Source organism: Falco punctatus (assembly GCF_963210335.1).
Source record: "Falco punctatus genome assembly, chromosome: 4".
Lineage (NCBI taxonomy): Eukaryota > Metazoa > Chordata > Aves > Falconiformes > Falconidae > Falco > Falco punctatus.
The window spans coordinates 111,782,867-111,805,205 of record NC_137583.1 but is presented as its reverse complement, the minus strand read 5'-3'; the positions used below and the strand labels follow the sequence as shown (position 1 = coordinate 111,805,205).

At 42.4% G+C, this 22,339-nt stretch overlaps 1 protein-coding gene across 3 annotated transcripts in view; it reads right to left on the bottom strand.

Annotated features, from left to right (window-relative positions):
- Nucleotides 1-22,339, bottom strand: part of RAPGEF5 (Rap guanine nucleotide exchange factor 5) — a 173,498-nt gene that overhangs the window by 78,152 nt on the left and 73,007 nt on the right. For all 3 annotated transcript variants that reach the window (XM_080382161.1, XM_080382162.1, XM_080382160.1), the window contains exon 9: nt 17,297-17,422. In XM_080382161.1, the coding sequence (XP_080238287.1) occupies nt 17,297-17,422 (126 nt within the window). The remainder of the gene's footprint in view (nt 1-17,296; nt 17,423-22,339) is intronic.

Genomic DNA, 22,339 nt, shown 5'->3' with positions numbered 1-22,339 from the left:
ATTCTGCATTTGTTTTGTAGGATGCTCACTGATGTCAATGAATAGTCTACTAAAGAAATGAGAAAAATCAGGCTGCTTCTGTACAGGATGCTTTTTTCTAACTTTACATGCACAGGAGCAAATTAAAGGCTTCTGGGTTAGTTTTTTTGTTTGGTTTTTTGCTTTGGTCCAAGGTTTGCTGTCCACATTTAGCAAAAGTAAAAAAGAAAAGAATGAGGGAGGTGAGAAAGAGCGAGTTAACAATTAACTAGCTGTTGTCATCAATAATTCATTCGAAAGTGGAGGTTACAGCACACAAATAAAGAAATCTTATTGAAAAATTACAAGGAAAAGAAGAAAAGTGCTTTTTTTGTATGCCTATGTAAAGAATAATATAAAACGATAAATTTAATTAGATTTTCAGTATTGAAGAAAACTGAAGTGTCACAAACAATAAAAATTACAAAAAAATATACAATGCCAATCACGACATTTTGAAGTAGCACTTTGTATTTCTCCCATTTTATGATTTTAAGTAATCACATATTACATTACTTTTATTTTGTTCTAGATAGAATCACGTACTTGCTTCTTAACTAGCTATGTGCTCAAAAAATTATTTCAGTACGAATGCTGGCAGTTTCTCTTCTTCTTTCTTTAGATAACGCAATTGTGCCCAACTTTGGGAAGGAGGTAGGTTAGTTACACCGAGGGCAATCTCACCATTTATTCAAGTTTTGGAATGCAAAATGCATGTTACCATGGGAACTGATAAATTACATGGTATCTGCAATAAGATGCAAGGCATCTTGAGTAAACACTTATCTGCGCACTTGTGTGGCCTCCTCCACACAGAATGGTTCCTTTGTGGAGGAATGAGTGCAGAAGCATGGCAGAGTCCAGATTTCACTGTCTCTTCTGCAAAAAGTTGATAGAAGTATTTTAAAATGTTATTTTTACATGGGGTGACTTAACCAGATCTATCATTAGCATAGGAGAAAATACTGAAAAAAAGATCAAACAATGTATGTCTTGCTAGGATTTGCCTCAATTAAGACCGCGAAACCTTACAAATGACCTCTCAAACTCATTTAGTGCTCTGGCATCAGAAGACCGTTCGCAACAGCACGGGACAGCAAAGCCTTCCTAACAGCGTGAAGAGCTGCCAGAGGTGCAGCAGCACATCGCCCTGGGGCAGCTGGAGCTGTTACCGCCTCCGGCCGCCTTCCCCATCCTTCCGATGGATGTGGCCATCCCCAAAACAAGGACATCTGATCTACCCTTGCATCAGCCCCGAACCAGGCTGCTGCCTGCCTTGCTGCACTCTGACCCGAGCAGCAGCGAACATCCAACCTCTCCCTCAGATGGCCTCCCCGCCTCCCTGCTCTTAAGAAGACAGCTCCCCAGAACAACCCCCAAACCGTACTGCTCTTCTGCGAGACCATCCTCACGTGTCAAATACCCATCAGTTGCTGGGCTTTGACTGTACATCCCTCCTGGCCTTTTCTGGCTCTTCTTCTTCAGACGCTGTCATGCCCACACAAAGGCTCTTTCCACATCCTTTTGATTCACCTTGAGAAGCAACACTGACAGCAGATTCCCCAGCAATGTCCCTTGGATCACTGCCTTTTTCCTCCCTCAAAATATCTCCTCCTTCTTGAATTCCCGAGCAACCTGTGGTGCTATCTATAGGGAGAGGCAGAGCACTTCGCCATGATGCCACTTGCCAGCTTCTGATATTACACTGTGTCCACAGTGGTTTCTTCAGCCAGCAAGGGCTCCTCTTGGAGACACAAATGTCTACTGACTCACAGCTTCTCCTGATCCCGTTCTCTTCCTCACGCTACATCCCATGACTGTCAGACAGCGCAGTACAGACTACTCAGACACTGCCAACACCTATGTCACCCAAGAAATATCAAAACTCTCAGTATTTAAAAGGCGTATCGATGTGGTGCTTAGCGACATGGTTTAGTGCACAGTGTTAGGTTTACAGTTGGACTCGATGATCTTAAAGGTACTTCCCAACCTAAATGATTCTGTGATTCTACATATCCCCCATCCTGACCTACCTTCCCTTATTTCTGACTTTGATTCCTTCCTGACCTTCGTAGCTTTGTACAAGTTACATAGCTTTCTGCAGGTTTATACTCTTTTCGTATATAACCTTGAGCTCTCATCTAACATCTTCTTACTCAGGAAATTATTTTTGCGCCTTATGTCTCAGAAAGTCACCCTATCCCCTAAGCCCTTCCAGTAATACTTCTTAAATCTGTTTACTTTGTCATTGCTGGGCTCTTCCTTCCCACCTTGTTGGTCATTTGCTATTTGACCTGAACCTTGACAGGTAAGGAGATGCCGTGGGTGAATTAGAGACATGCTCTGGAATTCATCAGCTGTCACAGAGCATTTGAGTAAAGGAAAGATAAAATGAGATGTGTGAACAAATGACCAGGTCTTAACTCCCTAATAGAACCCTGTGGAGAGGGTTACAATATCCAAGTACTCCAGGGAAATAACTAATGATCCTTTCTTCAGTTCAGTCATGTTTCAAGAAGCAATTGCCTGAGTTACTAAGTGCTTGAGACTGCCTCAGTAATTGCAATGATTTATTTTATGCATCATTATAACTACAGCACTAGGTCAGGAGGACTTGTGCCTTCTAGATGCCTGGAATTTTAACACAAGCATTGGAGGATTTTGAGACTGCAGTCAGAAACACAGAGACCACAATGATTTGAGGGGGGGGGGGGGGGGGGGGGAGAACAAAGTCTAAAATCCTTGGTATATAAAACATTAGGTTTCTGTTAGATTTTTAATAAAATGAATGATGTTTTCAGCTGAGCCTAAGCAGAAGTTGCTGATTTTCCTCTGCTCCCTTAAAATGCAAGTGATAACAATCTAATGTTCCTCAAGATCTTTGTTAGGATTTTTATTTTTTTTCCAGTGTAAGTAATGAATGTGCCATTTACAGTGTAACTACCCACTCAGTAAAGACAAACCCTGTTTTCTCTGTCTTATACCTCTATCTACTCCAGAAGAAACTCTCCCTGTGCAAAGCATGTTTCTTCCTTTACCCCAGCCTGCACTGGTGCAGTAGCTGTCTGTTAACAACCAGCAGAGAGGGGTAAGACCTTAGGCTTGTGAGCATTTACTTGATGTAAGAAGTATGTTTACACATAGCTACTCAGCTGGCCTACCAAAATAATGCTGTGCCAAAGGATATTTTGTGAGGACACACACCCATTGTGCAGGTGGATATGTTTGCATAGCAACGAAAGGGTGTGAGCAGCAGCTTCTCAGGCATCCCCATCGTCCTGACGTTACTTAAACCCTGTTCCCCAGTCACCTTTCCTTTTAGCTATGTGAGGCTTCACTGGCACGGAAGGACCTTTTTAGGATTAAACGATAATTTAGAGTGCTGTCATCACCAGAAGTTTCAGGCTATTTGAAGATCCTGAAGACCATTCCCCTCCTCCCCCACAAACTTCAAACTGCTCCCCCATGGTAACTGAAGTAAAAGCGTTGCTAACCTTCAGCGCTGTTTTTCCAATTACTGTGTTTCAAGGTTAGCAATGTCGAAAATAGTAAATCAACCCAGTTTTCAAGGTCAGAATAAGAATCACAGCAACGATAGTCCACAGTGGCATTCATTCATTTGGTATTCGAGACACATTCTTTCTGAATATCAAATCACAAAATCATTGCCAATTCATCAGATTTTAAGCTTTAGCTTATTAAATATTAGACTATGCTAAAAATGAAATGCAGGCGTTTATTTGATCTTATTAAGATGTTTCTGTACAGCATGATCTAATCCCCTAATTATCTATATCTTTGTATTATCTCAATTGTTATTTCAATATAAGTAAATTCATAACAATCCATTTTAATGGAAAATATTCATATACTAAAAAGTGCTAAAGCAATGCAAGTAAAAAACCTGAATGTCAAGATGCTAAAAATGAAAATGTTTCTCTACATTGTGTGAGCCAGGAAAGCAAGAGCTCACATGACATTTGGCAGTGATTTTCCATGATGAAGCAACTCTTTGGGGCTTTCATTTTCGTAAAAGCCCTAGTCTATTTAGAGCTAGCTCCTAGCTCCTTGCCCTTAACAATGCAATACAGATAAAGTTCATTAAATATATTGTCTAAGGTAGGAAAACCAAGTTTTGCTCTAGCAAGCACTTAATGTGTGCATGGCAAATTGGAAGGAAAAAGTAAAAAGGACTGGAACAAATTATTTGTTATAAAAGCAAAAGTGGTACGGGCATATTGGTATTACATGTTGTGCTGCATCAGCAAAATTGCTCAAATGAAGAATCCCCAGAATGGGAAGTATTATTAGATCGTAATCAATAGGATTTTTTTCAAGTAGGCTGGGCACCCAACCATTTGACGCAGGTCTCTTCCATGCACGAGAGCACTGGAATACTGGAAACCGCAGCTTTAATGAATTACAAGCAAAATGGCAAATGCCTATGATTTTATAGATAATTTTCACATTATAATGGTCAAGCAACTTTTACAGCTTTTCAAAATTTCTGCCGGAATGCTAAACCTTTGTTTCTTCTTACAGCAGGTAAGACATGACTTTCTACCATAATTAAATTACTAAATTGCCTTTTTTTTTTTTTTTTACTCTTTCTGTTCTTAGGGGATCCTTAATACATATTGAACATCACACGAATTAAAAACTAATAGGATTTTAAAACAACAGTTATATGCATGATTTACTGTATAGCTTTTGTCTTATACAAGTATTTACTATGTACATGTCACTGCCATGAAAACAGTGTGTCAACTGATAAGCCAGCAAATCTTAGACAGAATTTAAGTGCATTACTACAGCGGCTGAAAAAAGAAAATTATGTAGTGGAATTGTAGCCTTTTTCCCTACACCGTATGAAACAAAGTTTTGCACCAGGGAAGAGCCAGTCGTACCTGTACGTACACATATGTTATCTGCGTGATAGCTGAGGGTGGGAGAGTGAGAACAGATGAATTACAGGGAGCATACGGCCACCCAGTGCAAGAACAGAGCAGCTCTGCTGTAAAATTGGAACAGTTTCTGCATACACACCTACAAAGAAATATCTAAAGTGGAATAAGAGAGGCAGATTTTTAGGGGTCTCCTGAAATGAAGGCTATAGCTGCTCCTCTGGGAAAAAAAAAATTAATAAGGGCCACCTTTAAGAAAGTATCTGATTTGGGGGTACCCTATCTATAGCATCCTTCAGCCAACCAGTGCAACCTAACTGCTCAAACACCACATCTGCTTGGCAGCGTCCTGAGAGCCTACGTTCACAATGCTCCTGAAAGCAGGGAAGCGGCACTTCCATATACAAATGAGGATCTGAGACACAAAGACATTCGGTCATTAGCCCAAGGTCTCAGAGGAAGCCTACACAGGATGGGGAGCTTCTGAGTCCCTGTCGGACACCCCAGCTCCACCACCCACCCTTCCCCTTCAGGAAAGCAGCTATGGCAACGGATACCTACAACTGTTATCTGCAAGATAACCCAGCGAAGGGACAGCCTGCATCTATCACTTCCTCCACCAGCAGGCACTGGATGGAGAGCAGGGGAAAGGTGACCTTCACAGCCCTGATGTCCCCAAGGTAGGGGCACAGGAATTTGTATGGGTCTCAGTTGTGATGCCGGAAATTGAGGTTTCAACCTGAAGAATGGAAAAGGAGGTTGAAACTTTTCAGAAACTGCTAGATGAAAACTCGATGCAATCTGAAGAGAGGAGGAGGAGGAGGAGGAGGAGGAGGAGCAGGAGCAGGAGGAGCGGGAGTGAAGTGTCAGAACAGATGGGTCACCAGGAGAAAGCAGCTTCTTTCTGTTACCAACTGAGACTGCGTGTAAATGACTGGTTATTTCTACAGTGTGGAAGAAGGTTCCGTAAGTAGTCCTTGTAAGTGACCAGCTTTGCTTTTAGCAAGGTTTGCAGTCTGTTTAACGGATAAACACATACAGCACATGCATACACAGGCATCCATCTCTACGCAAGGAGAACTGGGGGACCACAAGCACCTCAGCTTTCTTGGTGGAGGAAGGTACTGCCATATCCTTGCTGAAGTCCTGAGAAAGGCCCCAGATGCAGGATTGCCACCTGCAACATGCAGGATTTGATGGGATCCCACTGGGGCACTGGGCCCTGCTCAAACTCCTCTGGAAAATCTTGCAATGCCAATGATAAAGCAGTGGGACAATCCTCCACGTGGGCTTAATTTACTTCTTCTGCCTCTGCGGGAAATAGGAGTAAAGAACTCTCTGCAAAGGGAGTTTTGTTTAGAAGCCACATGCTTCTTTTACACAAGTTCATCAAATCTAGGAAACGAAAAAGAAATCAATACAGCCCAATGATTAGCTCACTATAGGTGCTGCGTACAGACTGACAGATTGTTTGGACAGACTGAATCAATGTGTTGATTCCATTGAAAAGATTCAGGTTTCACACATGAGGAGACAAAGCCAGCGTGTTGGCACACTTTCCAGCTATTTGCCATCCACAGAGGAAAACCCAAGCCTGAATGTGTCTGTTTTTTAGCTCAAAGCTTGAACAACCAGGCTTTGCATATGAGAGCTGAAATCCTGGCCTCTTCACTCCAGCCAGCTCTGATTAGTGTCTTCTCCTCTGACCCTGACCACATCAATTCTCTCTATTAACCTGCTAAATATGGCCAAATAGCAAACACTGCAAACAGTAAATCAATCTAACAGTTGTATTTGTATCCACATATATGTTTTAAAGGTTTCTGTAGTGAATAAACCCCTACTTGAAATACCAAAAGTATTTTGTAAAAAGGCCTAAACTGATATTGTGTTCATTGAACAAATGTTAGTGCTCTAAAAAAGGGAAAAGACACTGTTGTATTGCAACCAAACCAAAAAGGTAATGCATATTTACATTCTGTGCTTGGCTTCTACTCTATGGAAAGAGCAGGTTCTTTTTTCCCTTCCAGCACCGGGCTAAGGAGAAATGCTGCTCCTGACAAAGCACGCACAGGTCTGCTCCCCTCACCTTCCAGAGAAAATGGAGACAAATTAAGGGACGGTGCTCTCAGTCCAGCCCCTCCAGGTGAGACAGCAGTGTCAGCCAGGCTGGTGGGGGGACAGAGCTGATGCACAGCAGCCAACAAAGGGATGTGAGCTGTATGCCTTTCCCTTGATCAAAAAGGGCAGCGTAGTTCAGCATCACCCCCTGTTCAGGGCTTACCCTTGTTCAGAGCTTGGAAATTCATCTAAGATGTGATTTTCAGCAAGCTGTTAAAGGAAATACCATCTGCTACTCACGCTCTTCCTGAGTTAGGTCATTCTATTATTTTCCCAATCACCAAATGAGGCTAAAGTACTTTTTCCTGCAACCAGCAACTGCTGCCGCTCCCACACGTCACAGCCTTCCCTGCCTGGATGTGCACGTTCCAACCAGTGACAAAAAAAGCAGGGGACTGACTGTCTGCCACATGGTATCAGAAAATATATTCGAGGAAGGCCGCAAGGTCATTGTTAATTTCAAACCCTGTTTCATGTCTCCACATGAAACATCTAATTAAAACTTTTCACTGGGTAGTTAAAATGAAATCCACGCATATGCACTTGAGACCTCATTTTCATGTGCTGTGAATTAGAATATAGGAGGTGCTGCACACAGCAGTAGGAACACTAACCAAGGAAGGAGAGGGGAATACCTGCTTTGATTTAGAGGAAGACAGTCAGCAAAAATACCACTAATCGCCTGGGTTTTCATTTCTTTGCTCTTTGTGCTGCCACATGCAACCAAGAAAAATGAATGCAAGCAGCGTATTAACTGCTACCAAATCAGCATTCTCCACAGGTGACTGCATGTCAAGCACATCTTGCAAAATGCCACCACCTTCCAAGGCTATGACACGACAAAAGCATTAGACCCTAAGGGCTATACTCTGCTCTTACCAAAAAATACCTATCAACATCAGCAGGAGCCAAATTAAGCTTTAAAATGCAGACACAGTGAGTGACAGAACAGCCAGAGCAAAAGGACAAGGTTTGGAGTTTTTAGGGATGTCTCATGATTAAAATAAATCCTGGGAAAAAAAGAAGCCTGCAAGAAACGCAAGGTCAAGTTGCCCTTTCTTGCACGGAAGAGGCTTCAGCAGTGGAGGCAGAAAGAGACACTATACAGCTGCCCCTTTCCAAAAAGTCCCCAGTGCAGACAGCCTGACTCTGGCACAGGGGAGGCAGCTCAATATAAGGAAAAGGCTGAGTCTTCACACTGGCGTGCTCCAGGTAGTCTCCAGCGCCTGCCTACAGGAACAAATGCCAACAAATGCTGGTAGCATTTGTTCCAGTGAGGTCCTGACACAGGCCGTTGGATCTCCGCAGAAAGCTGGGTTGCTCTGGCAGCCGGGGAGGGCTGTGGTGCCAGCCCAGCAGCACCTGAAATCAAACGTGACCCCACTGACTGCAGAGCATCCTGCCACTGAACAGCACTGACCTTAGCACAGACCTGCAGATTTTAGTAAAGAGTTTGCTCTGATGCAGCTTCTACTCCAAACAGGACCAAAGCTTGCCATGTGGAAGCATGTTGACCTGTTTAACGACACTAGCCACACATGTTCTGCATTACTGGCCCAATCTCCACTTCAATGAAACTGAAGATTCTTCCTGAACTTATTTAGGAGGTTGGGGGGGAAAAAAAAAAAAAAGAAAAAAAAAAAAGGGAGAACTGCTGAAGCACTGAATCCTTTTTACATGACTGATCTCTGGGCAGGCTACCAAATCTCAGAAAACTTCCAAAGAGGATGATGTGGTGAACAGCCATCAGGTTCTGGCTTATCAACAAAGATTTCCCATTATCTTGGCTGTTTCTTCTCAGCCAGGTCCACTATAAGCCAAAGCCAGGTGTCCTTGATTGGTTTCAATTCCAAGAGAAAAGTCTAGTAAAACAATGAATGACTTAAAAAGATCTGCACCATTGAAAGTTGAAGGACAAAATTACTTCTGAATTTCAGAAACTGCTTGGAATTTCTGACTTAAGTTTGCATGGTGCATATTCAAAGCATTCTCACTTTCCTTTTTAATCTTTTCAAATTTACATAACAAATCCCCTAACTTGACAGAGAGATCAAGGCACTTTTGTTACTCGGAGTTCCCGGGACAAGAGTAGAAGTAATTACATGGAAATAGATAGCAGGATAGGTCCACTGTATTAGCAGCATAACTGGGAGTTTATCGATGTCATAAATCAGAAAAATAAAGAACATTCAGAACATCATCAAATGTATCGTTCACACAAAGAGAGGGATGGAACAGTAAACTTAAAACTGGAAAACATTAGAGCAGGTGCTTTGAATTCATAAACTGGCAACTCCTACTTCTCTAAAGGGAGAAAATGATAGATTAACTTTATGGAAACCTTTGGGCAGAAACAAGCAAGTAAGTGGTTCAGAATTTGGAGAGAAACACAGAATCAGAGGAGAGTGACAACTTGCAGCTGACAGCTTTCAGAGAGTTCCTCTGCTTTTTCACATAGATAAATGCAGCAGAAGGAACCATGTTTTCAGTGTTGGGGCTACCAAGAACTGTGTAGTCCCACTGCCCGTGAAAAACAGCACTCTTGTCCTCTACTTGCTCCCCAGATGCTGATCCCCACTTGTCATTCATCCCCTTCTTTGTGCACGTAAGCCTTCATGAAGCCACGTGGTGAAGGACAGATGAAAATTATGCCAACCAAAAAAACCGCAAGAACGTTTAATTTCACCCAGGTCTGTTTCTGGGTTTGGTAAGTCACAAGGCTTTGGGGAATGGAGGAAGAAGGCCACGTTTCACTGTGAACAGCAGAGCAGCTCTTGCCAGGAAGGGCCATCCCTGGCACCACATTTCATTCTCACCCCAGATCCATATTCCCGTGTCATGAGGGAAACTAATCCAGTTGGAAAACAGGCGTGTTTATTTCATTTTTCAGCTGCACTATTCCATGTCTCTTCACAGAACACAACACGGGGCAGCCCAAGGCTGGGGACAGGTTGGGTCGGGGTAGGGATGCTGCCAACGGCACAGCCACTAAAGCGATGCCTGAGGAACTCAAGGGCTGCATAGCGACTGCAACTGCTTGGCCTTGCCTCAGCTACGCTTAGGTTTTTAAAAAACATCCCCCAGCCCTCAGCGGTTCAAAGTCCAACGCACTTCCAGCTTGCTGGGATCCCCAAACCACCTCTCAAGGATCTCAAAGCAATTCCATCAACATTCATTAACTGCTGCAGGTTTTATAGCACCCCTTCAAGGTCCCACATGTTTAAGACCCCATTTTATACCTGGGTAAACAAAGGTGCAGAGAAGTGACATGATTTGAAGAAGGTTACTTATTAAATATCCAATGGAGTCAAAAATAAAAATTCAGTGTTCTGGCTCCCAGGTTTTAGCCTGCTAAATACCTTAGGCCCTTTTTACCCCTTTCCCACCAGTAGCTGAAGTATTGTCCCGTACAGGAATGAGTCACCGTTCCACACCAAAGAAAGCCCAGCATGCGAAATGTGTATGTGGAATTTCCTTCTATACAAAGTAGTTTCACGGTACAGAATAAATCAAAGAGGAGCAAATTAGGCTTTCTTTTCTTTTAAACACTAGGCCGAGCATCTGGAGGAAAGAACGTATTATGGGAATTTGTAACTTGACTCAAAGGGAAACAGTGACTTTCCCACTCAGCATGTTCCTACCCTGTTCTCACAACATATCATGTAAGCACAAGCATGTCTTCTCCCAAGTGTTTTATTCTTACTGGAAGAAGGACTGCATCATTTCACCACTATTTTGCACTCCTGGCAAGAGGGCATTCTCCTCCGAAAACCTGGCCACATTCAATAGACTCAACAAAAGGAGTAGTAAGTCCTCTTTGAAGTATGTAGTAAATAAAAATTACTTTTCTTATTATTTTAATAAATGTGTTGAAAGAGACTGAAACAAAGCTTTTCACAGCAGCCAAACGATCCCAGTCCCACACCTGAGCAGGAGGATCTTTATCTCTGGCAAACTTTTCATTTCAGAAAGATGCCTGTGACTGTTCTGCACTGAAAAAGACATCCTAGGACCTGCAGAAGTCTTTTATTCTCAAGATAAAGAGATGAAGAACAGGTGATCCCCTGGGGCTATGCATTCATTCCAGCAGATGAAAGATCGACCGCGTGGAATAGGACACTCTCTCCAGAACATGACGGAACTAGATTCAAGTCCCTGTTCCTCCTGATTCCGACCAGAGACTTGAACTTCAGGTTACCTCCACAAAAAGCATGTACCTACCTCTTAATTACTTACTTTTACTCAACACAGAGCTATAAACTGACAATCTCATTGATAGACTCGTTTTCTTCTTGGCTTGTAGTTGAAGATTAGGTCAAAATTGCAAACTATCATCTTACCCTGGTACAGCTCTTTCTGCTAATGCTGGCAGATCTAAGAGGTATGAAGGGAAATGGTGAACTCCTGTGCTGATGTCCTAAATCCATTCTCTTTCAATGACTTCAGACATCTATACCACTTTGCAGCTATTCAAGCCACAAAAGTTTCTGCAAAAACATGTACAGCACTGTAGTTGTTATGTCCGCTTGATCCACAGCTCTGCAAGAGATGCAGAACAGCTTCCAGAAGCAGTAAAACTGCACTCAAGCTACCCAGTAGATCTGTCCCAGGCAGAGCAGATACAACAAAAGCAGCGATGATTTTTTTTTAAAAAAAGTAAAGCACAGATTTCAGTCACTGACTGCGTTCAGACATTATTTGATGTCATTGGTTTAAAGACATCAGAGCCCTGATGACTGACCATCAATTCAACAGTACATCAGCGCAAGGCCACAGCTTTGTCAAGCTACAAAAACTGCAGCTCCGGACACGTCCTGACCTTCATTCTTGTCTCCTTGCAGGTGACCAGCTGGACAGGTAGGTGCACCCTAAAAATAACCTTGATGTGTCATGGCTGGAATTTCCTCAAGAAATTCCTCGGTTGTGAGTAATCTATACAACGTGAGGCTCTAAATCGTTAATCTTCTTTTGTAAGCCTTTTTAACAGCTTTAGCCCAACCACCAACCTGCTTCAATGAGCAAATCATCTGTCTTCTTAATGAGGCCGCTGATTACAAAAGTTAGTACCCAGTAAATTGACAAAACTATTCTTCAGTATCTGTTGCCCTTCTGAAAACATACCTCTCCCCCTATAATATACCTCTTTCATCTTGAACTGGCTAAGTCACAGAATCAATACATTCAGGCTGTATGTACTTACATACTTTTAAACAGTATGTAACTCTAATTAATATATACATTAAACTGTAAAGAGATTACAAGGTGGATTCAGGAAACATTCCCCTCCCCATTGATGCATGGAAGTACTAGAAGAGCCCCAGCCTAGAATACAATTTATGTAGTTGAATGAAGAAAATCATATTCTTTAGTTCTCTAATGAACGCATTAGAGAATCTTAAATTTCCTTTGAACATTGGTGTCAGTTTGTAGAAAGCTTATTCCGTTGATCTGACCATGAAAACAGTACTATACATAATCTAAAGAGTATTTTCCCCATATTGATGAGGTGAAACATTGACAATTTTTCTAAGACAATGACACTATAAACAGTCATGATTTTCTTAATGAATGCAATGCTTCATTGAAATGATAACTGGAAACACTGTACAAACAGTATCATGTCTATTATAAAGGCATTATTTGAGTTGTAGTTGCTTAAAAGGAGTTCCATAAAAATACGGTTTAGTGCAAATATGCCTCAAATGCATCTCAAATGTATGCTTGAGCAAAAAAAGCTATGACAAATTACTTCAAAAGGCTTCACATACAGAGCTTGCTTTCTATATTATAATTAATGCTAACAGTAAGCAAAATTCTCAAAAAAGCAGGCTCATTTTATAGCTAAATATTTCAGTACAGATTTTTCATCTATTTTCTGTCAAAGCAATTGTTTTAAAGGAATGTAATATTTGAATAATATAAAAATACAAATAGCTAGTTTTACATTTCCCTAGGCTTATGAGTCTGATTTGAATGCAATGATAAAATTAGAACTGCAAGCTTGCAGTGTTATTTTTATTTTATCCCACATATGGTAATAAAATAATTTCTGTTTTAGACAACCATTTTATTTTATTTATTATTAATACATTGAATCTCATTGTAGAAATGCAACAGCACAGGGAAGAAGCTTATCTACCTGTTTAGAAGCTTATTTACTACTACTTAATTCTACTCATTAGCAAAACAAGTTTTAGGAAACCTAACACATATGGTAGATTCAATGCCTTAATTAAGAACTTTATTCTAACACATTAGCAAGTGGGAATGGGGAAAAAAAGTCACTATAATTTAGCTTGTGTTTTCCTCTACAAGCCTGTGAGCAGCATTACAGTTAAAGCACTTTGCAAACGTTATATTCACCAGAGAGGATGCTGGCACTGTGTGCTACGGAAGAACACCGATTCCAACACAGCACTAACCTGGTCACAGCAAGCTTGCGGTGCCAAAACCAAGCAGCTCACATGTAACAGAGTTTGAGTACAAAACTTTTTAAATTACAGGACTTGTTCAGGACGCTCTTTTTTATCTAGACCGTAAATCTGAAAAGAAACGCTAGCGTACCAGAAACCCGAAACAAAAGCAGTATGGACTTTCTGACTTGAGCATTTGAAGTAAAAATGTATGCAGGTACAAAATCTTTGCATATATATACCGCAATTTTGCACCCTACAGAACGCATCCAAACTCAGGGAATCTATTCCCTCTCCCATCACAGTCCCAAACCAAGCTTCCCTCCAGTGAACCACCCCAGCTGTCACATATTTTTCCCTCTTTCAGACCATCTGCTTTTTCTGAGAAAACACAATTGTATTTCATCTCCTTCTGAACCAGCAACCTAAACCAACCCATGCTTCACCTGCCCATTGTGGACCACAGATGTCCAACAGCACACCTTGAAGAATACCTTTAGGTGCTTTATCTGCCTGAAAACCTCTGGAAGACCAGACTCTTGTGCATCCACATGTCATCTACCTTTCCTACATGAGTCACTAAGTTCTGTCCTCAAATTCAGATGAAGATGGTGTCAATTTATTTGAATGATAGGAGGGCTCACCAGCACTCCTCACAGCCTGGCTCCCCGTCATGCTCCACACCTCATCCGCCATACAGGAAAAGTTACTGGGGTCATTGGGTACCAAATTCTTCAATTAGACTGAGTTGTCTTCCTTCTTCAAAGGAATGCAGAAAAATCAGCAAAGCCCAACCATACTACATGTGTGTTTGCTGTTAATGCTGAAAAAATCATGTGAGGTCGTACTAATCTGAAGGGACCCGCTTTAGAAACACAGTGGGTAGCACTGGTGGCCCAGCTCCATTTCCCATTACGTCCATGGGACACAGTACACAGACAGGAATTATGCACGTGTACACTTCTAACCCTGTGTTTGGGGAGGGGGGTGGTGGGGGTTGTGTGTGTGGGGTGGGTGTGGGGGGGTGTATGTGTGTGTTGGGGGGGGGATGCGTGTGTGCGCGCGCATATTCCTGGAGGAGAACAAATGAGAACTGCTTCAGGCAAAAATTCCCCCTTGGCCATCTTGGAAAGAGCAGCTTTACTTCCAGGTGGGTTACAAAGCCCCCAGCCTTGAACAACCACACTGCCCTGGGCTGACCAAAACACACAATCCTGTAAACCAGCAGCATTTCTGCTGCAGGATGGGCTGCCAGGAGGCCAGGCCAGGTAGCCAGCTCTCCAAGTGCAGGAAGAAGAGCCTGGCAGGGTGTTCAGGCATCTCATTTAAAGCCTGGATGCCATCCCTTTGCGGAAGGCAGATCATCCATGAAAGCACAGTTTGAGGTCCCCAGCAGGGAAAGCTGGTGAAAGCTTTAGTCCAGGGATACCTCCTGAGAAATGAGGGTCCTGTGGAGAACGAGCAGAGCCACTCCTTTTTACTGTCTACATTGGGTGCCCATTACCCTGTGTTTCTAAGAAAGTGATGTACGAGTAAGCTATGCTTTTAAAAATAAAAAAAGAAAGATGGGCATGTTACACATAATTTTGTAAGGACACCACACCCTGAACATGTTGTTCCTCTAACATTTACAGTGAGCACAAGGGACCAGGCAGCAAGCCGATGCCAACGAATCTGCCATCACTTCTGTAGCAGCAGGATGAGATGGAAAGGTCTGAAAGCCCACATCCGAGCAGTACTCACCACAACCCAGCCTGCTGCTTTTCTCCTTGGAGAAAAGAGGGAACAGCTGCCCCGAGCAGTGAAGTCTGCCCAGCCAGCCAAATCACGCCACCTGCACATGCACCAGGGCAGCTCTCAGACCACAAGGGAGGAAGGGAGGGAGAGGAAGGGATGGAAGCTCACAGCTTCCTGGACGTATGTGACCCACTGCTCCCACCAACGCAAAGCGTGGGGGTTTTTCCAGGGAAAGTAAATGACCTGAGTCAGCTAAACCGAGAACCCTACAACAGCCCTTGTCCACGTTCAGTAATGCTTTCTTGGTGGCCACAGTAGAGTGGCTGGGGGCTTGGCAAATAGACCCACACCGAGGGCTGCAAGTCTCTCTTACATCTGGGCATGGGCTGCCCAGAGCGTAGGGAAGAGTCACGTCACCCTCCGCCCTGCAACAGCCAGCAAAGTGCAGAACAGGGTGGGGGAAGCACACCGCCATTTGTTATTGCTAGCACTAGCTGCAAGATGTTCCCCGCCCAGAAAAAAAGGGCACAGGGGAAATGACCTGGGCTTCTGCGGTCTCTCAGACGACATTTCTCTTTCCTGTCCCCTCCTAGGTCTAAAGGCACATCCTTGGCTGAGAGCACTAGCTGCTGCCTTATACCACTCAGAATGGACATGCGCAGCTTGCTCTAGCTCCTGCTAAGCTGAAGTCACTCGTCTTTCTAAAGAGCAGCAATTGCTAAGTACCATACTTTTCAAAGGAGAAGAAAAGCTGAGCACTTCTTTCCTTTCCATTTTTGGAACTGTACTGTAATCCATGCAGCTACAGAGCTGCAGCTGACACCACAGCACCCTTTGCAATGACCGCAGCAAGCAGCAGAAATTTCTACTGAATTTTTGGAGTATCAGTCCTGACATTCCCCTCTCTTCTATGCCCACAGCATCTATAATCTTGCTTCCAAATCCTGAAACACAACAGAAACCTTCCCTGGCTTAAAATCTTTTAAGACTAACCTAAACTTTTAATTGTGCTTTGCTGATACAGTTTAAAGATATACAGAAATTCTGCCAGATGTCCACGGCTAGCAGCTCAGCCGAGGAACAATCCAGTCTCAGGGATTTGAGCCTGGCTAATTACCGTCTTCCCTCATGCACACCTACCGATACAATTACATGTTTAACTACACCAGACTAGACCTTATACACTGCCGAACGGAACAGTGTGAAGCTTGGAAATAAGACTTCATCTTTCTCTTTGCCTTTGTGCAGCCTTACTTCAGTAGGAATGAGCTTGCAGATGAGCTGAAAAGTATTTCTTTTCTAAATCACATGCCTTTTTTCTACTGTCCAGTGAGCAGAAAATGGAATAAATTACTTATACATAATAGCAAGACATATGAGGACTAGGTAGGATTTTTGTTGTTTCTTGCAGTTATTATCCCGGGCACCTTTAGATGAATATGCAATCAGAATAGAAATCTTTCCTAGGAGAACAAAATTAGGATACATTGTGCTATAAGCAGAACAGTCAAGTTTTAGTGCATTTTAAATCCAGTTATTAACATCTGAATAAGTGTTTTCAGAAGCATTACACAGAACAGAATGCTGCTTTCTTCAATGTAACTTTTGGTTGAAAACACAATTTTTTAAAAGCAACTGCTGAATTCTCTATCCAGACCATTCTTTTTAATTCACACTGAAAAGCTCCAGCCAATACGTGCAGCGAAATGTATCAGCAGCAAAGTAATTTTAAGACAATTTAAAGTACATGAAGCACTCTTATACCTTAATCTTTATTTAAATACATCCTAAACCCCAAATATTTCATAATCACTAACCACAATTTGGTAGAAAGCATCCTGAAATCATCTGCTATGTCCTGTGCGTGTAAGACATTAATAACAATAACTGACAGTTAATGACAACACAATAATTTAAGTGTGTTGACAATTATTGAACTGAACGCACTTCAGAGAAATGTAAATGCCAGAGGAGAGCAGCTACAGTTCCATGACTAATGTGTGCCCTGGATCCTGACCATCAGCTTTGCTATTCCAGTTTTGTGACCTAAATCTCCCTCCCCTACCAGAAAGAAACAAAAAACCCAAACGAGAAATGTCTTACGTGTTCTGCCTTCTCCGGTGGTTTTCTATCCGCCTGCAAAAACTGGCAGTTCTCTCTTGCCAGCTTCTGGACCAGCTCAATCCGTCCGATGTCATCTCTTCCCTGAAGCTTGCACAAAACCCCTGCCTTAAGGGTGGGAGAAAGAGCAAACAAATACTTAAATCCACAGTCCCAGGACATGACACCACCACAAATTTCAACCTTAAAAGAAATGCATCTGATTTCTCATGTTTGTGGTACTTCTGTGCTGCTTGCTGACCACAAACAAGTTGCTGCTTCCTGGGAAACAACTGGAGAGGAGCTGAGGCACAGAGAATCTGCAAATGTATCTACTTTGGAAGAGCGAAGGCAGGGCTAACTAAACCAGCGCTCCTCTGAGTGTGACTACCAGATACACTGTGTTTTATTTGTTCCTGTCAGCCTGTTTCCTGTTACATAAGAGAACAAGAGCAAGAGGTTAAAAACTCATGGGAAAGTTAGCCAGGAACAGCCCTGGAAAAAGAATGAAGCGCAACACAAGGCACTCCTAAAAATAAAAGGCTACAACTCCCTCTGCTCCCGCTCCAAACATTTTTCACATATGCAAGCCTCAAGATTTAAGACAGTTGTGCCACGTTTATTTATTCTGTAAATAATAAATCAGTATCCCCTGGTTTTGTTTAGGGAAGAAGATGAAATTTGCTTTAAAACTACATTACAACTATTTTTTGGCTACTGTTCAGCCAGTTATTCAAGCTATGCTGACAGTATTTCATCAAAACTTTCAGCACTGGTTGTTTTCTAAAAATCCTATATCTACCTGTCTATCTATATCCATATGCATATATATATACATATATACACACACATGGAAAGCGAGAGGGAGGGAGAAAAAGACAGATTTGTGCTTGCACACAGGCATGCCAGACCCACTACAAGGTTAGGTGATGAGGGCTAAATCGCTCCCAGCAAAGTCAGTGGCTAATATCACTGTCCGTTATTTGCTTATGTATGTAGCGTCCGCGTAACTGAGACCTGGCTCAGTGGTACCACATAGCTTTTGGTAGCCCAGATGTTTCCTGATGGGAACAGCATATGCCTTGGGAGGGCCAGTCACGCGACATGGCTACGGTATTGCTGTATCACTTTAAAGGCAATCTGCAAACAAACCTTTTTGCCCACTTCCTCCACCCTTTTCATTCTACTATTCATCCTGAGTTCAACTGAGTTGGTATCTACTCCAAAATACACAAAACATCTTGTAAGTCAGGTCCAAAAGCCAGGGATGCCCTGACCACTAAACCACAGTGTCCTGCTGGCTCCAAGCCTTTGGCCTTGAGAAACTGCTGCTCACGACAGCTGAAGGTGTGAGAGTGCCCACCCAAACCATCCTACAGCCTGCTGGTTTCTCTGAGGAAGAGGGAAACGTGGGTTAAGGTTTCTTCAGCTGAGGAGTAAAACAAATTTACTTTCTAAATAAGTACTTTAATGCTGATGGAAAAAAATGGATTCTATGACTAAGTGCAAAGAGTCATCCTTACGGAATTATTCGAAAGAAATTTTTACATGCCTACATTGCTCCAGTCTGGATGAAGGCATCTCCTCACAAGCTTGCATCAGGCATCTGTGCTCTGGAGAAGAATTTCAGATACAGCCTGTGCTTTGCATGTCCTATGCTTAGCCCTCAGCCCCCTGAGGAACCCAGCTTTCCCACACAAGGAACCTACGTGCTGGTTTGAAGGTCAGAAATCCAAAGAGAAAACAAGGAATTGCAGTGCCTAACCTGAAGGTCCTTACGTTTTCTATGAGATTAGCTTTTTAACTTCTGAATTGAGGACACAGATTTATAGCACAGCATTTTCACCTGCAGATCAGGAATAAGACTGATTTTATCAAATGTGGAAGCATATACTGAACTAGTTGTCCAGACTTATTTAATCAATAGAGATAAAGAGGTACCTAAGAAGGTAATTTTTTTTACTCTACAGTAGACATTTAAAAATAGTCAGATGAGTCGTTTCCTAAAATTCTCCTTCTTCTCCACTACTTTACACAGGGAACATAGGCAACCATCGCAGACTTGGCTGAAGACTGATGTCTGCACTTCACAACACTTCGATGGCATCAGCGAGAGCCAAACCTGCTTATTTCATGGCTTTGGGATGTTTCTAGCAGAGTATAACATCTGGTGCTGTAATCCCCCCAGGCTTGTAGGCTTAGGACAACTCAAAGTCTTAGGGCCTATTAGGGTCTCGAGACTATAAAGATGTATAGTCTTTCTGGATCTGGGATCTTAGTACTATGGAATCACTTTTCACACCTTCATGTTTCACCCAGACGAGTCAGACCGTGACTTACGAGTGGCATAGACCGTTACAAGTCCCCGTACTTCAAATGGCAGATGGACATCAGCAGAAACGCGGTGTTCCCTCTGCTGAACAAACACTTCATGATCTCCAGTGTATGAAGCAAACCCACTTACGTTCAGATGAGGGACTTCAGCTGTGGGGTAACAGTTGGCTTCAGCATGTTCAAGTGGAGGAAACACCCCACAGAAAGACAACTTTCTGGACACGAGCCCCTCTTTCACCCCTCGGTCTCTGCCGGTGTCCAGACAGAGCATATCAGTGCTTTCTGCGTGAACGCGCAGCTCAGGGAAGAAGTAACTCTAGATACAAGCCAATTAGCCCTGCCATAAATATGGTCTGTATTCAAATCAGCAATTTCATTAAAGAACCATATTGTCCTGTTTCAAATAACTCCCAAGAAGAAATCTTACGTTTTAACCTGTTCCCTCCTTCCTCAATTATTCCTTAAATTAGGAATTACAGAGAATGTGAAAAATACATTTATTTTATTTGGTTTCCAGAGGATAAAAGATCATCTAAAAATTTTCTGGGAGGGCTAAGGTATTATTAAATTAATTGTATATGCTTGGCTCTGGGAGTAAAGTACACACTTGAAATATGAAAAAGCACGTTCAGCCTTTTGTAATTAAGAAGAAGATGATGAATCCCTCGCTTTTAATTCTGATTTCCTCAATTATTCTTACTTTCCGCTATAAATCTTTCTGCTGAGTACTTATAAGAAAGCATCCTGATAAACTAATTAACTGATGACAGCTTCTAAAAGTTGGTTGGGAAGATGTTGTTAGAGTCTCCTATTACTGGTCATTTTCACTTGTCAATATAAATTGAATTTTCAGGCAGTGCTTTTGAAGCTGTTAGAGGAAAGGATAAAGGCAAGTCGCCCTACTTGCAAAGTGCAGTTTCCATTTGTATTTTGTGCGGGCACACACCCTCCAAAATCCCACATGCCCAGATATTGGTGCTTAGTCCTCTAATTCACATACACCAACAGATATACAAATACTAACTTATGTGAAGGTGACAATCGTAAAGTTATGTATTTTAACTGGCTTTAATTTAAAAGGAATGATAAAAGAACGTAGGAGCTTTATAGTAAGGCTCTTACTACCATTCACAGCCCAAAATTATTACAATTAGAGGTGTTTATGCAATATGTGAAATGAAATCAAAAAGTTTAACGGGAAGGAAAGTTAATTAGTCACTACTGAGTTTGGAAAAGCAAAGATGCTGACAACACATTTTCTGTTTCAGCACATCTATTGGAAAATATTCCCTCTGTGAAGGCCAAAAATGAATACGCTAGCAGTGACATGGAGGTGAATTAGGACATCCCTAGGCAGACAAGATGGGATTTTTTTTATTTACAAGCATGCTTGCACCAGTTTTGTTAACTAACTCCAATGTAAATGAATCCTTAGTCCCACAGTGTGGTGGTTAGAGCAGCCACCACACCCTGCAACTCTGCTAACAGAAGAGGTTTGTGGTGGTTTGGGTTTTTTTCCGCAGCACCACTGTCTCCCATGTCTGGTGAGAAAACCCACAGTTATTACAGGCTTCACCTTTGATGAACCTGAAAACTTAAACCCATATGCTACTGCCTCAAAAGATCATTTGCTTTGCCCCAGCCACATGCACAGTCTCAGTAGAGTGGAAAAAAAACCCATTCACACCCTGAAAGCAACCTGTATTCTGTGTTTGCAGGATGCTGCGTTTATGGCGCTGACAAACAAATTGGAGCAACAGGTGCTTTGATAACGCTCCTGCTCTCCTCCTGGTTGTGTACATGAACACTTGTTAACTGCTCGCTTCATAATTGTTTAATTTTAAACATGTTTCAAACTCTTTCAAACCTTAGAAGCTGGTTTCCAGCTAAATAAAAGCTGAGCGAATAAATATCCCAATAATAAATTCTTAGGGGCTTTTATATCCTGCCCATGTAAATATATTAGCTGGCTACTTAGGGCTTCGAGTACACATGTCGTAGTCTTTCTTTTTACACCTCTGATATGAATGTGAACATTTTCAAAAAATAATAACTACAACAGTCAAGCAAGACTGAGCATACGTGAAACTTGAAAAAGAAAACAGAAAGCCAGGTCTTTTGTGCAGTCAGGTCAGTATTTCCCCTTGGGTCTTTCCTATAGCTCTGTAACGTACACCTGAGCTCGAGAAGGCTGATCCTCAACCCCACACTGATATGAATTAGGAATCAAAGTCAGGTAACAAAATTGTCACACATTAGGGCTTCTACTACACTTTGTTGTTTGTTGTTGGTTTTTTTTAATAGAGTTGGAACTGTGTGCAATTAAGAAAAGAGCAGGCCATTTCTGAACATCCTGCTTAAGCATGACTCCAAAGGGCAGGCTAGTAAAGCCCACATACATCCTGATGCAGTAGGGATATCTGCACGGTCCCCAAACCTTCTGCCTGCACTCTCCAGGTGCCTGCCATGGTCCAGAGCTGCTACCAGCGCTGCCTAGAGCCCCTCCTGGGCTCACTGTGGCTAAGACAGCCCCTGCCTTTAGAAAGATACACATATTGCTTCAGCCAGGCTTGCTCACAGACATTAGTGCAAATCCTGTCTTTCTTGCACACAAGTTTTTAGCAGGCAGGGTGTTAGGAGATAAATCAGACAGGAACTACAAGTTGCATCTGTGGGAAGGAGAAAAGCAACTGGTGGGGAACATAAGATTTC